This window comes from Ixodes scapularis, unplaced genomic scaffold (genome assembly GCF_016920785.2).
Source record: "Ixodes scapularis isolate PalLabHiFi unplaced genomic scaffold, ASM1692078v2 PGA_scaffold10__122_contigs__length_95168666, whole genome shotgun sequence".
In the NCBI taxonomy this organism is placed as follows: domain Eukaryota; kingdom Metazoa; phylum Arthropoda; class Arachnida; order Ixodida; family Ixodidae; genus Ixodes; species Ixodes scapularis.
In genome coordinates this window covers 60,160,634-60,176,003 of record NW_024609836.1, presented here as the reverse complement: position 1 = coordinate 60,176,003, position 15,370 = coordinate 60,160,634, and the positions used below count along the sequence as shown (strand labels likewise).

The window sequence follows — 15,370 nt, the reverse complement described above, 5'->3', positions numbered from 1 at the left end:
GGGGTTAATTTTTGTGGTTTATAGGGATTTACCGAAAAACCTAAATCATAGTCTTAGGTCGTGCGAAGTGGGCACAGAACTAAATCAAGATTTTGTTATTCCCCGCTTCGAAGCAAGAGATATAGCAATCATGTCCTGAATTGTGACAATGGTGTTGCTGAAAAGGGAAAACCTCTCTCTACTATACTATTTATATAGGCACTTAAGGGGGGACACTACCCAAGAGGATTAACTTCTAAACCTATGGCTTAATATGAATGAAATTTAGAGTATATACTGGAAGTTGCAAGACAGAATGCAGTGCAAAGTTTCATCAGTGTACAGGAGTTGTAAAATAACTTGTAGTCATTTTTATCAGGAACACACCGACTTTGTTTAGGAAAACTATCGTTAGGAAACTAATGTGATACCGAACATTTTTCCACTCTAGATCTGCAGCAGAATGCCTGGAGAGTGCAGCTGTGAAAAGAAAATTTCCAAAAAGTAATTTACTTTATGCTAACATTGCAGTGAAAAATCAAAATTTCTTTGCCATTCATGTCATCCACAAAATCTTACCATCTTTTATAAAAGACATCCACAAAGTCAAAAACAATTCCATAGTTGCACTGCCCATAAAATTCCACTTAGGAAAAACAATCTGTGAGTCTTTCCTCTTGTCCCATTAAAAAAACTTTTCCTAAAATGAAATTTATGCCAAAATGTGTTCAAAGCGTTCCAACCCCTACCTTTTCTTTAGCTTTAATAGACCGAAAATAATTTATAAAAAATTAACTATGCAGTGTAAACTAAAGAAACTTTCTGGAAATACTCTCCAGGTGCTGGTGGATGTAAATTTGACATTTTTTAAAATCAACTTTTTTTGCAGAAAAATTTTTTTTTCTGGGTAGTGTCCCCCTTAAACAAATATCCAACAGGTAATGAGGTGTGCAGCAAGTATTCCCTCCGTGCCCCCCCCTCCCTCTTTTTTTTTCTAATCCTGGGGCCTTCCTTGGAGACTCCTCTGGATCTGCCCCTGCTTGCAGGCAAAATTGGTGTCGGCCTTGAGCAAGCGGCCTCGCCCTGCTCGGACTGTTCTGTTGAGCGTCAAGTCATGCAGCACTGCTTCAGCTGCCACTAGGATAGTCTCCCATGAAATAGACACCGGTGTGCATTCCGGATAAGTTTGAAGATCACCGTACATAGTTTACTGCATTGTCTTTTCAGTAGTTGAAGTAATGGCATGATGATGGCTTCTGTACATTTCTGTAGCCCTTGACGGAGCTAGAGGGCCATTGATGACGTCGACGGCTCAGAAGCGTCTTGCACTTTTTCCCTGAGTCGAGTCTGCAGTAAGCTGATCCTGTTCTCTATTTCAGACATGCTCCAGTCCTGCAAACCAATGGACAAAAAAAAAATGCTTAAGAAATTTATTCTTTTTTTTTTTTTTTTTTTTTGTCTTGAGGTGTTCACACACACAGTGCCGTGCTAACTGAGCACCGAGTCCGTGCTGACAGTAGCGCCGATGCAGCAACAACTTAGTGCTATATAAGCACTGGAATGTGTATGTGAACTGGCCTTTTCTTGAAGACAACCTCCAGAGGCTCTAAGCTGGACATTTGGCAAAAATATTGGCGAGATCGCTGACCGCTGCGATTGGCCAGTGCCACGCCGGTCAGCGATGTTGCCAACTTTCTCGCCGAATGTTCAACTTGGGAGCCCCAGGAGTCACCTTAAGAGGGTGATCTCTAGGGCAATCTTTAGCCTCTTCTTCTGCCCCTCGAGTGGAGCTTTAATTGCTTGGACCCGCTTTACACGGAGCACTTTTTTCTGCAGCTCTGGGGCTGCTGATGAGTGGTCGGTGGCTGCAATGTGAATTGCTGGGATCGCTAAGAGTTCAATTAATCAATCAATCAATGGCATCAATGACTCGGTTAATGCAACTCGGGAACTCTCGGGGGAGCAAGAAAAACTCGTTCATCAATGATGCGACTTTTTTGAGTGACCTCGGGTAGTGGTGTCAATGATAACTGAGTATCTGACTATGTTCTGGTTTCCAGTTTAATCACTGTCTTCGGCTATTTCCTTCAGTCAACACTTACAGTGCTGCTTAAAGGTGGCTACGCAGGTTTGTGTCTAAATTGTGCGAGAGGATTCTGCATTTCTAGTGCTGTGGTCGCCGCATGTGAACATGTGGAACAAACGTTGCAGTAGTTGCAATTCAAATGTCGAGAAAACTTGCTCCGTGTAGAGCTTGCATTGCATTGCAGACATTAAGGAGAGACAAGGGCCGTAGGAGCCAAAAAAAACCCTAAAAAACCGTTTGTTGGGAAAATGGCAATTTTGAAATATACAGCTATTTTTTTTTATCTGCCAAGTTCCCTATTTTGAATATTAATACTGTAAACTACATATTTTTCGCGGGCTCAATATTTCACAATTTAGGTCAAAGCTGAAGTTTTGGAATAATATAAGGGCTCTCATTTTCGCAACGCGGTGGGATCTCAACTTACTAGATTCCAATGTGTTTACATTTTACCGGAATTGTTTGTGGGACCTAATTTTCGCAAATTGTAGGCGATTCGCAAAACTTGCGAAAATTAAGTCGTTCACAGTATTTGAGCCATAATACAACACTTTCTCAAAACACAAATTTCTGACTCCTCACAAATTTTCAGGAGGGATATCTCGGCGTCTAGGGCGAACAGAAATGTAACTTTTTTAGCAACACGTAGTTAAATGTGCAAAGCATACAATGTTGGAAGCAGATTAGTCAATATAGGTATAGGAAAATGTTTAAGTGAACTATTGTTTTAATGCTTGGCATAGCCACTCGTTGAGCATTGAACTTCAATGTGTTGTAAAGTCATTAATAATGGTTCAATCTAAAAAGTGCTTCCAACATTGTTTTCTTTGTAATTTTTAGTATTACGTGAAAACATCCTTCAATTTTTAAAATGGTTTTCACTTGGTTGAAAAAACCCTGAGACTGCGGGTAAACGACACAACACTAAAAAGTCTCTAACACAGCTTGAACTTCAATGTGTTGTAAAGTCATTAATAATGGTTCAGTCTAAAAAGTGCTTCCAACATTGTTTTCTTTGTAATTTTTAGTATTACGTGAAAACATCCTTTAATTTTTAAAATGGTTTTCACTTGGTTGAAAAAAAACCCGAGACTGCGGGTAAACGACACAACACTAAAAAGCCTCTAACACAGCTGAAATTTTTATTTTCCAAACCTGGTTATATAGGCACTTCGATACAAAAGCAAAAAGGGGGGAGAGGGTGAGAACCCCAAAGAATGCCACTTTCAACCAACGTAACCTCTGACCAAACAACACTGTTGTTTGGTCAGTGGTTTTCACTGTTGTTTTTAGAAACAAAATTGGTAAATTAAAATTATTCTAAGAACTAAAATACTATACTAATTAATGAAATAAGATATCTGAAATCAGCACAAAAGCCTGAACAAATTTCTTTTGTTTCATAGCATTTGGCCAAATAATAAGCAGGAAAACTCCCAAGAGCAGTGTTCCCCTTTAAATGGGTACTCCAGCCATTTTGTGAGCTACTCAAATTGCATTTTCTAAATACCCGGACTTTAGTCTTCACGGTATGCCACCTATTGTCTTGAAATTCAAAAGGGCTACTGAAAAAACCGCAAATGAGGATGATGCTGAAACCAACATTTGAATTTCCGCACGCTTCCCAGTGGTGTGATGTCACAAATAGTACAGACTTTCAGGTCGCAGAGGTAGTCTTAAAGGAGCTGTGCAACAGTTTCAGTGCTTTGCTTAAATAATTTGGGAGTTAGTGTCTCGGCATTTCTGAAGTAAAGAACAAAAACCGCTTTTGCCTGCATGTTCTAGTTTTTATTTTAAAAATGGACAAAGATTGAGGTGTTCGTCACCTCTCAACTCCTTCAGAGTCACGTGCGTTGCAATGTCAATGGGGGTTATGCGGGGTTCCGGTGAAGCTCCCTCTCTAGAGCCATCAGTGAGCAGCGAGAACTCATCCGCTCGCGACCGCGTGACCACGTGTTGGCGGGCGCAACGCGAACAATATGGTGAAAGGAGGAAAGTCTCAACCGGGTCCGGCCATACCCGTCCGGCTCTGTCCCCCTCCCCCTCTGGCTTCTGGCGGCTGTTTGCGGCAGCAGATAGAGCTGACGATTTTGAGGACCTAGGATAGATGGTGCCACTAAAACTCCGTATAATAAATGTTTTGTCGACTATACCAGGTTTTTGACGCATTTATATTTATGTTGGAATTACAAGATTTATAGAAAAATTGCCTTTTAGGTGTTCGCACAACTTGCTACCTTTCTACAAGACCCCCATTGACGTCATGCCACGTGTTTCTCATGGCCGCCACTCGCGGCTGCAGGTCGGGGAATATTCTAATTTTTGCCTCGCGATTATGCGGCGGAATCGCGACATCTTGAAGGAAGGAGGTGTGTTTTCTTTCCTTTGTGAGAAGATGAACAATGTCCAAAGTAAAAGATGCCAATTCTTTCAACGTTAAAATTGTTGCACGGCTCCTTTAAACAGACTACTGCCGAGACCAGTTATAACGAAGTCGGTTATAACGAAATAGCAGCTACAGCGAAGCGATTTCCCATTTCCTTTTGCACTTCGTTATAACCGAACTCGGTTATAACGAAATAGCGGATATAGCGAAGTGACTTCAGATTCCCGTTGACTTTGTTATAACCTGTCTCCACAATAATGTGGAGCATTTTTTCATGCTTCTCAGAGAATGTGCTTCCAGGCATTCTTTTCCCACCAGGACAAGGTGCCTGTCTATCTTTAAAATAAGAAACAATTTCAAATTATTCTTTTTTGTCTAATCACTTTTACATTAATAGTTATATTTAAATCAAATTTCTTTTACAGCAATAGTTGGTTGTAATAGCTGATGTTGTGGTTGGCGCAGTAGAACGTACAGCATCAGTCGCCAACTGCTCGAAAAAAAGGTCGCCGGACGCGCTTTGGAATTGAACCTGGGTCCGTCGCGCGTGAAGCAGGCGCGTCGCCACAGAGCTACACCGCAGGATTGGCAATCCGCTTTATTTTTCGGTTTTCGTGGAACGAACGTGAGTACAAGTTTCGAGCAGTGCCTCCTAGATGGCCACAGTTGCTGGGACATCGCGATGGAAAATTCCTGGTTATTCTTAATTCATTTCAAATTTAATCGCAGTTAGTTTTTGCACTTAAAAACTTTGGCTAGGTGGCGCGAGCTGCCACATCCATCCACCCAATCCCACCCAGAAGGGGGCCTCCGCATTACATCGTTGTCAGTGGATCTCCGAGCAGCCCGAAGCGGCAAACGCGCTGAAACTCGGCGAGAGTATGGCACAAAGCGGCAGACGCAGGTGTCCCGACGTCGCGCTTGTGAAAGACGCTGAAAGATGCGCCGGCGGTGACAACGACACGTCTGGCCGTTTGTTGCAGAGAGACCTTTGAGGTGCACGCTCGTGGGAACGAAGCCAAATGAGCCGACGACGTGACGTGTCGCGGCCGTGGATGAACGCGGGACTGCCCATTATATTTTAGAGCGCAGCTCTTAGGGGCCCGTTCCCGGCTTGAGCGGCGTCGCCGTCGGCGTAGCCAAGGTCATCCCAAGGTCACGTGGCCCCCAAGGTCACCCCAAGGTCACGTGACACCCAAAGTCACGTGACCACCCCCGAAGTCACGTGACACCCCCAGGTCACGTGACCACCCCCAGGGTCACGTGACCCCCGCCGAGGTTACGTGACCTCCCCGATGACGTCACCGGCATCCGCATCGTCATTATCACTGATGACGTCATCAGTGACGTCACCGGCATCCGCATCGTCATCGTCATCACTGATGACGTCATCAGTGACGTCACTGACGACGTCATCAGTGATGATGACGATGCGGATGCCGGTGAGGTCATCAGTGACGTCACTGATGACGTCATCAGTGACGATGACGATGCGGATGCCGGTGACGTCATCGGGGAGGTCACGTGACCTGGGGGTGTCACGTGACTTCGGGGGGGCATCCGCATCGTCATCGTCATCATCACAGAGGACGTCATCAGTGACGTCACTGATGACGTCACCGACATCCGCATCGTCATCATCGCTGATGACGTCATCGGAGTCCGCATCGTCATCGTCACTGATGACGTCATCAGTGACGTCACTGATGACATCATCGGCATGGTCACATGACTCCCCAATGTCACGTGACCCCCCCCAGGTCACTTCACCCCCCAGTACCCTTCCCTCCTCCTCCTCAAGAGCTGCGCTCTAATTCAGTGTTACAGGGAGTTGTAAACGGCTTTCACTTTTTGTTCCTCCTTTCACAACTGATTCATACTGTAAGGTGTCTACAGTTCGTCTTTTCTCTCACATTGGGTCAAATTTGCCAGAATGCAAAGCCCACTACGGCCAATAATGCAAATCCCTCATTTTTCCAGAACATAATTATTATTTCCTAGGACTGCCTTACTTTTTTTCGTCAGCTTTATTTTTTCTTATATTCTGCTTAATCCTAAGAGCTGCGTAACCACAACCAACCCAAGACAAAATGTGTTCTTAAAAACATCACTCACGTCATAGTGCCTCGAGGTATCTCCCGATGCACGTCTTGGCTCTGCGGCACCGGCCCCTTGAGTCTTTAATGACAACGAAAAAGAGAAAGAAAAAAAGAATTGGTCCACTTAATTTTACAAGTTTCACAGCGGAAACGGTGTTTTCAGCTTATCGTCCTTATGTTACAGTTCACTTCTGTCACCCTCCCTACATTCTATATGCCATTCCAATCTTCACAAATCCACAGCCCAGCGTGCAGTCTCCTCGGCTCGGCACGTGCCTCTTCGTCGCTTCAGGAAGCCAGCAGGGCACGCGCCACACGCACAAAACACTCAAAATGGCACTAGCCATTTTGAGTATTCAAAATGGCTCTATTCTGAAATGGCCTATATTGTAGGTGGCAAAATACAAACCCAAAATTGTCGCGTGCGCGACCGAGCTGGCGGTGCCCGCAGCTCCCTCGCAGCCTCCCTAGCTTAATTTCTCGTTTTTACCATTCGTTGCTTTCTTGGAACGTTCCACTGCAATCTTGACGGTTAGTATGTGTTCTGGTTTGGAGCCTCGGGGAACACGTAGCGTGCACAAGAGCAGCCGAAGTGCATTTCATCGAGCCCGTCACGCTAGCACTTGATTGCATTGTACATCAACATAGGGGCTCGTGTAAAAGGAAGACTCGAAATAAAAAGAAGCATTTCTTCAAAACAATCTTATACCGACTGGGGCAGACGCAGGGGCACGAATGCAACACAATCGTTGATGTGCTACACAATAGCCTCAAAGATGCACCGTTTCTACGAGCTCACGATCCACATACATCATGCCACTGCCCGATCGGCTCACTTGCTTGCTGCCCACTCTCGCTGCGTAGTCCGACATCCATTTAAGATAGGGCGTTTCTTTGCTCTTTTGCGTAGGAGTTTCAATACCTCGAGAATAGCACAAACCAGGATTTAGTTTTCTGAAATCTAACAACCTACCATGGCATATTTCGACAACGAGCTACAACCCAAACCTGACTGTTACCCCAGAGCAGACTTGTACACGTTACTGAAAAAAAGTAACTGATTACAATTACAATTACTACAGTCAAAAAAGTAACCGATTACCGTTACTGATTACTGCCTCCCAGAAGTAATTGAACAATTACTGCAAAGTAATTGATTACTTTTCAAGTTACTTTCACGTTACTTCTTATTGCGATGACAGAAATACACAAATACACAGTAAAATATTGCGTACACAATTTTGTTTGGTTATTGTTCCCTTTTTTGTTTTCAGACCCGGACCTTGTCGTGTAGCTGACGCGTCGACCTAAGGAACAAAGCCCACTAAAAAGTCAATAGCGAGTTCCCGCTTCCCGTCGACTTTATCGGCAATCTGCAACGAGATCCGGAACTCCCCAGCCAAGGCTGGTGGCGCGCTTGTAGAAGAGCGTGGCGTAAAAGAAAAAAGGATTTGCCGACTAATCCTAGTTTTATTTTTTTTTAGATGTTAAAAAAATGTCAATCATTTTTCCTCCATGGCTGAGTGACTATGCTGATTTTTGTGAGAAAAAAGAATTGTGGGATGAAAAATGTAATTCGTAATTGTGTAATTGATTTTGTAATTGATTACAGGAAAAAAGTAATTGAATTACTCCGAGCGTTACAGCTTGACAAATGTAATTGAAGCGTTACAAAATTACACTTAACTGTAATTGATTACAAGTAATCAATTACTTGTAACGCGTTACGTACAAGTCTGCCCCAGAGGAATCATTTGTTTATTTCAAGTGTTTTATATTTTAAAGTTGGCCTATAAAAAGAAACTGTGTATATGCTTAAAGGGAAGCTATGGAGCTTCTTGAAAAATATGAGTTAGAAGTGAATTCTAGTGCATTTTTACTCCATGAACCCGAATACCAAAAACATTTGCCGCGCAAGTATTTTTAAACGCGAGAAAAACGCGAAAGATAGTCGCTGTACGTGACGTCATCGACGGATCTTTTGGCTTGCCAAGGCTAGGGAGGCGGGGCTTCAGCCCTATTTTCAAATTGCTCTTATGGCTCTCCGGCGCGTTGCATTGAAATATAATTGTGATATCTGTTATTCTAAAGGCCAAATGAACTCAATTCAAGCATTTTTTCTCAAATGTAGAAGTGCCCCATCTTCCCTTTAAAGCATAGCCGGGGCTCTTCAAAAACATAGCCCATGGCAAGGCTCAAAGGAGTGATTAAGCCTGCACCAGCGGTATAATGGCGGCACACAGAGACTAGGTACTTGCAAGCATTTATACCTCCATCCATTTTTAGAATGCGTCGGGAAAGCTCCCAAAGATACATGTTATGAAATCTGTTATGTGGAATGATGGTGAATTTAGAGTGGTCAAGGAAAAATTGCGAATATAGAATGGTCAAACAGATTTCGATCTGCAGAACAGATTCGCTTTGTATAAGTGCACTATTCATTATAGATGCTTTTAGTTCACTCGTTTTCTATAATTCCATTCGCTTCACTTTATCGCTATGGCAACAGGACGGCTTACTGCCCACAGCACCCACAGCACCCTAGTCTCAAAAACAAGCATTTGCTTAAGTTTGTCATTACCCGCTTCAGTAGTGCGAGGGAAGGTCAGCAATGGCAGCTCTAATCTGACAGGTGCCAAAGGCATCTGGAGGTGAACTTCACTACAGAGTTCAGCGGATGCATTCCTGACATGATCTAAATGTGGCCAAACAAGCTCACGTGTGTGCTTTACAGAGGGAAACTCACACTGCTGCTCATGAAGTAGTCTGGTGAAATGCCTTCCAGGTAAAGGATCCTGTCCTCCAGTTGTTTTATTCTCACGTACACGTCCTGGGGAACCGAGCAGCCTGAAATCGGGAAAGGCATTGAATGCAAGGATTAAAACTTAAATTTTTAGACAACATATATCCAGCGTGTCTGGACATTATATCTAAGGAGACAAGCTTAGCTCTGTTCGTGCCACACCTCTTTTTTTTTTTTTGACAATCTATAGACATTGATGGCTTAAGAAGTTCAGGGCTTGGAAAGTCCCAAACATTCTTGGTGTCGCTCCGCATGAATGCAGCGTTAGCCAATAAGAACACCCAAGGGCGAGTTGGGAAGCGTGCAGTCAATAAGCCATCCCCCGCGCTTCTTAGGCTGACTGGCTATGGGCTAGTTCAGACGTGTTACTGCTGCGACATGTGGCATTAGGTTTGGAGGCACCACGTCTAAGGACCCAAGTGTGCGGCGACGCGATACCAGTTCTCTCGATTTCACCGCTCTCTACTCTGTGCAACCTTAAATCGAGTGTGCGATCAATGATCGCACGTGCCCGTGTCGCTCGCCGCGGCCGAGAAGCGCCTCCGATCAAGACCGGCGGCATTTTAAAATTGTGCGCTCGTCCGTTTGCAATTGCGAGCCTCCCAAATTGACGGTCGGTGATGCCGACTCGTACCAGATTTGAGTTTCAGGTGAGATTCCATGTTTCGCAGTCGCTCCTCGATGCCCTCGGGTATTCTGGCGGCGGGTTCTTCCTCCTTGGACCCCGTCGGCCCGTGGGGGTTGTGGGCCGGCCTCATGAGCTTTGTCATGGGCCCCCACTGGTTCACAACCCTTGAAACTGGAAAAAGTATGAAATAATTTGCGCTTTGACGAATAAAATGGCTCAAATTGTGTTGCATACCTTTGACGTGACTACAGCCTCCAGACCTTGGAACAAAGACTGCGTCAACCCTAGCACAACCATACTCTGGAACATGGCAAGGTGCAACGTTGAGGTTGTTCTATACATTTTAATATTTATTTTGTCAGACACTGCTGACATTTGAGTGCAACCTATGCCACACTCAAAAAACTATCCACGGATCTCCATCTACTTCCTACTCCAATAAAAAAAAAAAACTAATTTTTTTTTTTTTTTTTTACACGATAGAGTTAAGGGATTTGTGTCGCAGAAAAGCCGGCATCGGTGGCGTGTGCTAAAATACAGGATTGGTCGACAGGGTCGTGATGCCACAGCCACATGACCTCGCGCAGGAATTTCAAACAACCCACGACGCTCGCATGAAACGCGACGTCGCACGTGGAATGAGAGTGATTAAAAAAACACGACATGTAATGCGAATTAAAGGTCGCCGCCTGTCTCAAATGATTTCACTTTATAAAGTAATTCATTGGCCTTAAAGAAATATTTAAAGAATCTTAGGCGGGATTCAAACCTACAACCCTTCGGTTACGAGCCAGACACGCTAATGACTAAGCCACGCAAGGCACGCTTCCACGGCTTGGGACATCGCCTCCTTTATACTGGAATGCATGGCTAAAGGCAACAAAACCAATGTCCGCTCTTTCCTCCTCTCTTGCTCTTTGGCCATGTGTCTCTGCAAGGCAGCACCACCAGCCCGGGGTGGCTGGCCTGGCATGGAAGCATGGCTTGACGGCTTGACTAGCTTTATAACGGACCAAGGCGTGGCAAGACCAGCATTAAGCTGTCTTCTCGACAGCATCACACATTGAGGGTTGAGGCTATCCTCAACAAGGGAAGACTGCTGACAAGACCGTTACATGAAGCTGTCAAGAACGCCGTTCCTGTTCTTGTGGACTGTGGGGTGTTGAACTGTGAACTCGACACCGAGCATCATTTACAGCTCCCGGAGCTTGTCTGAACAAAGTTTTTCAGACCTCTGTTTACAAACTAGGCTTCGTCTGTGACAGACAAGAAAGACCTGGCCGAAGTATTCTCGTAAAAGCCTCAGTCACGAAAGGACCTCAAAATGTAAATAGACTCAGAGCCTGCATTTGCATTTTTTCTGAAAGTAAAATATGGCATGAACAAACAGTTCTTCTGAGTAATCTGTTAGCAGAGAATGAATGAAAAAGCATCCAAATCATCCTATGGACCGGTTGTTGAACACTATACAGGGCGATTCAAGGAGACGCCAGGCTCTTTAAATCGACCGCAAAATTCGGTTTCTTAGGGCCCATTCACACTCTTGCAACCGAGTACGACAGAGAGACCAGACCGGTTTTTAAGCCTCTTGCGATCTCTTAGGACCAGCTCCGCTGCCGCGCATTCGGTCCTAAGAAGTCACAAAAGGCTTAAAAACCGGTCTGGTCTCTCTCGGTCGAAGTCGGTCGCAAGAGTGTGAACGGTGCTTTAACCTATCGTGCTACGACTTTGTGCAGCGTTGTCCACAAATGGTGCATTTTTTTTTTGTAAAATTTGCAAAAAAAAATTTATTAGAGGAAAAAGTAAAGAAAAAAAAAAAAGGCTTAACTCCTATGGAAACGCAGTGACGCCACCGGTCTTCAAACAACACGGTGCCGTTCCGCACGGGAGACAAGAGATGGTGCAACGAACGCCGCCAACGAACGAGCATATGGCGCTGAGAGCCGGCGTCCGTAGCAGGCAATCTTTTCAACTCAAAAGCGGCGCGCGTTCCGCAGGCGGCGACAGTCACAGAAACAAAAACGGGCGCGGTAACAACAAGGAACTGCAGATTCTTGTCTGCTGAAGACGCCAGCTCTCGGCGTCGTATGCTCGTTCGTTGGCGGCAGTTGGCGTCGCGACCGCTTGCGCCATCTCTTGTCTCCCGTGCGAAACAGTGCCATGTTGTTTGAAGACCGGTGGCGTCGCTGCGTTTCCAAAGGAGCTAAGCCTTTTTCTTTCTTTACTTTTTCCTCAGGTAAGTTTGCTCTTGCAAATTTTACAAAAAAAAATGCACCATCTGTAGGCAACGCTGCACAAAATAGTAGCACGATAGGTTAAGAAACCGAATTTTGCGGTCGATTTAAAGAGCCTGGCGTCTCCTTAAATCACCCTGTAGAATAAAAATGCCGCAAAAGACGAGGACAAGAGGAACACAGGGCAAGCACTTGTCTTGTTTTCCTCTTCTCATACTCTACACTCTTTTTTTATTCTACAGTGAGGCTAGATGCAAGTATTTGAGAAGGGTGCTTTATGCAAACCTCGGAACGGCAGCCGACATTTCGCCAAGAGGCTTAAGGCCCGTTTACACGCTTGTGTTTGATTCCGGCTGAGACGAGACCAGTTTTTTAAGCCTCTTAAGATGGATTACAACCAGATGCACAGCAATGCAGCCGCCGGTCGTAAGCCGTCACAAAACGCTTAAAAACCGGTCTTGTCCAAGTCGTTCGTAATCAAGCGCAAGCGAGTGAACGGGCCTTCAGATTAGCTGCTCTTTTAAGTTTTATTTGGTATTTTATTATCAGGTCGATACAGTGTGCTTGCAAGTAATCTCTACCGGGACATGTTTCTGTTCCAGGACCGAAAGGCAGAGACGAGACGAAACAGTTAAAATCGTATCCGAGATCGTCACATTACAGAGCTAGTTGAGCATTTGATACTGTTTTTGCACATTTGCATGAATATGGCAGATACGCATTGTGGATCTCTCTCCCTGAACCTGGTGTGTGGCGTCACGCACTACTGCTATGGCCGTGGCGTAGTCTGCTCCATTTACGGCTGGTGGCACCCCGTAGCGGGGCGCCGCTACGGGGCGCCTTGAAACTAGCCCCGACGTCGCCAAAGGCTGGCGTGCCGTGCAGATGATCAGACATTTTAGTATAAAGGAGGCTATGCTTGGGGACGAGCGGGAGTTTATATGTTTTGCTATCGCGTTCCACTCCTTAAGGAAAAGCTTGCATCCTCCTGTAATTTTTTTTTTTCCAAACAAGAAATGAGTTTTTGCCATATGTTCAGAAAGACGCGAGACATCATATGCAATGGCACAATGCAAACCTTATTTTTCATGCTAAGTCAAATTATATCTTTGGCTTAATTGACTCATTGTAGCTTTGGTGTGCTCAGATGAAGTTTGGCACACGTCTGCCCGTGGTTGCATCTCTTACCTGTCTCGTTGTCGATTTCGGAAGCCTTGGAACTGCAGAATTCCTGTACATTCCAGTCGTCAACCTCTTTCCTTTTTCTCGTTATGAAAGCATCGATCCTATCGTCGATCTGGAGTGGGAAGTTGATGTTGAGTGTCGAACAAAACGAATCGCACTTGCACCGGTCACACGTGAAAGGCGCTGAGCAAGAGTGGACTTACCACTTTTCGATTTACTTGGATCTGCACGATCTTGGGGTCAACAGCGGCACGCACTTCGACATTTGACAGCTTGTTCTAGGTGAGAGGCAACAAAAGCAATATCAAACGAGTGTGTCGGAGTTCACAAGCACAGCTTAACAATGATGCGTGGTCACTTCACCTTGTAGTCTTCTAAACACTTGATGAAATCGTGTATGGCCGTCTGGACAGAGGCGGCCTTCGGCGGACCTACTACGTGTTCCGCAACGTCGTATTCGAGCTTGAAGGACTGTAACACGCCGGCATCTCGAAGCTAAAACCAAGGTACCAAAATGAACGTTTGAAAACCCACTGCAACGAGGATGACTTACGCTGCTCAATAATTTACTGCATTGCTCGAGACACGTTTCGACCATCGCAAGGCGGAGCTGTCACGGCGTTAATCTGAAGTTGAAGCGCCGTAACTGTAACCACGCGAGACCACTGTGCACGAAACCAACCATGAAACCCACGAAACGTCTTCAGAGTCGTGGTCCCGTGGTCGTTTTGTATTGTAAACAAGCCGCAGTGCGTTCAATCGGTTTGAACAGCGATTGTGCTCTGCCAACTGGATGACGTCACAAATGACCTTGGCAGGTAGGCTAGAGTAACTCCAGTTTAATGGACTTCTTCCAAAACCGACGCGCCCCATCGCGGCGAAATACCACGCAGTGCACTCTGGGAACTAGTTGGCCACTCAGTTTCGGTTTCGACTGAGCATCTTCATCTCTTGCTATCACGCCGCGACCGAACGCGCTGCTTGCGTTTTCGATTATCTGACTTTTCACGAGCGTACAATACACTCATTCTCGAGCGATACAAAACAAAGACCGGAACACTTTTCTTCGTTCCCGAAACACCGGAAGTTATGAGTGCGTATGCAAACGTAGTAAGACGTGCCTCAGTCACCTCACCCCACGAGTGCATCTTTGAGTTCAATTTCAATAATCCCGTCTAGTACCAGTTAACAAGAACTGAAATTTGTTCATCTGGAGCCTTTCACCTATTTTGTTTGCCATACGTCCGCTTCTTGTTACTTCATTGGGCAAAAAGCAAGCCTCATTCTCGCAGGAGTATCAAAGTTAATGAGCCCAGCGTTGACGCATCAACTTTTAAGGAAACGCTATAAATTCGACCTCACTACTGCACAAAAGTTACTATGATGCCTTCCTCGTGTCATCATATATCTCCCACTCAAATTTTATGCTGATAGAAGATTAAGTTTTCGCAAACGCTGAGATCGGCTAGCTACGACGGAGGCCCTAACAAGCGTCCCCTACTCCTCGCTAATTTTTTTTGGACGAGCTTTTACTGACGCCCAAGATCTGTGCCTGAACGGTGTGTCTGAAATTATCTCGACATACTCAGGCAGGAAGAAAGCAAACACATAACAAATATTATGGCCATTAGCAACCGTCAAACGCGCGCTTTGAATAATTTCAACATGATTGTAAACCTGAGACTGGGGCAGAAGGGAGAACACAACAGAAGGTAGTAAAAGAGGAGGTTGCCTCCTCTTTTACTATACCTTCTGTTGTGTTCTCTTTTCTGCCCCAGTCTCAGGTTTACAATCATGTTCAACTTACACCAGCTCGCCTGCACTCTGACTATTTTTTCATGAATAATTTCGTGCGTTTGGCGCACCGCATAGGGGTTCATGCCCCTCCGGCGCACTCCCGGCGAACGGTGCAACATTCTTCACACAAGTGCTCGACTTTTGCTTTCTAAAAACGGTCTGTATGAGCGAAT

At 45.1% G+C, this 15,370-nt stretch overlaps 1 protein-coding gene across 2 annotated transcripts; it reads right to left on the bottom strand.

The window, feature by feature from the left end:
• Nucleotides 1–1,170: 1,170 nt before the first annotated feature.
• LOC8033294 (MAP3K12-binding inhibitory protein 1) lies at nt 1,171–14,185 on the bottom strand. 2 transcript variants are annotated; one of them, XM_029988743.3, is made up of 9 exons: nt 13,954–14,185; nt 13,764–13,895; nt 13,604–13,678; nt 13,404–13,512; nt 10,216–10,281; nt 9,988–10,152; nt 9,297–9,397; nt 6,567–6,629; nt 1,171–1,371 (listed from the first exon to the last, which is right to left on the bottom strand). In XM_029988743.3, the coding sequence occupies exons 1-9, from the start codon at nt 13,996–13,998 to the stop codon at nt 1,264–1,266; spliced, it is 864 nt and encodes a 287-aa protein (XP_029844603.2). In that variant the 5' UTR covers nt 13,999–14,185; the 3' UTR covers nt 1,171–1,263. The 2 variants fall into 2 exon arrangements, with proteins under 2 accessions (XP_029844603.2, XP_029844611.2); XM_029988751.4 differs by lacking the exon at nt 10,216–10,281 and having other exon boundaries at nt 13,954–14,176.
• Nucleotides 14,186–15,370: the final 1,185 nt, after the last annotated feature.

Excerpts from the sequence above, each read along its gene's own strand:
- LOC8033294 (XM_029988743.3), bottom strand. The coding sequence starts at position 13,998 with ATGGTCGAAACGTGTCTCGAGCAATGCAGTAAATTATTGAGCAGC. Across the intron at positions 13,896-13,953 it reads GCAGTAAATTATTGAGCAGC|CTTCGAGATGCCGGCGTGTT; the intron begins GTAAGTCATCCT and ends CCTTGGTTTTAG. Across the intron at positions 10,153-10,215 it reads AGGCTGTAGTCACGTCAAAG|TTTCAAGGGTTGTGAACCAG; the intron begins GTATGCAACACA and ends TACTTTTTCCAG.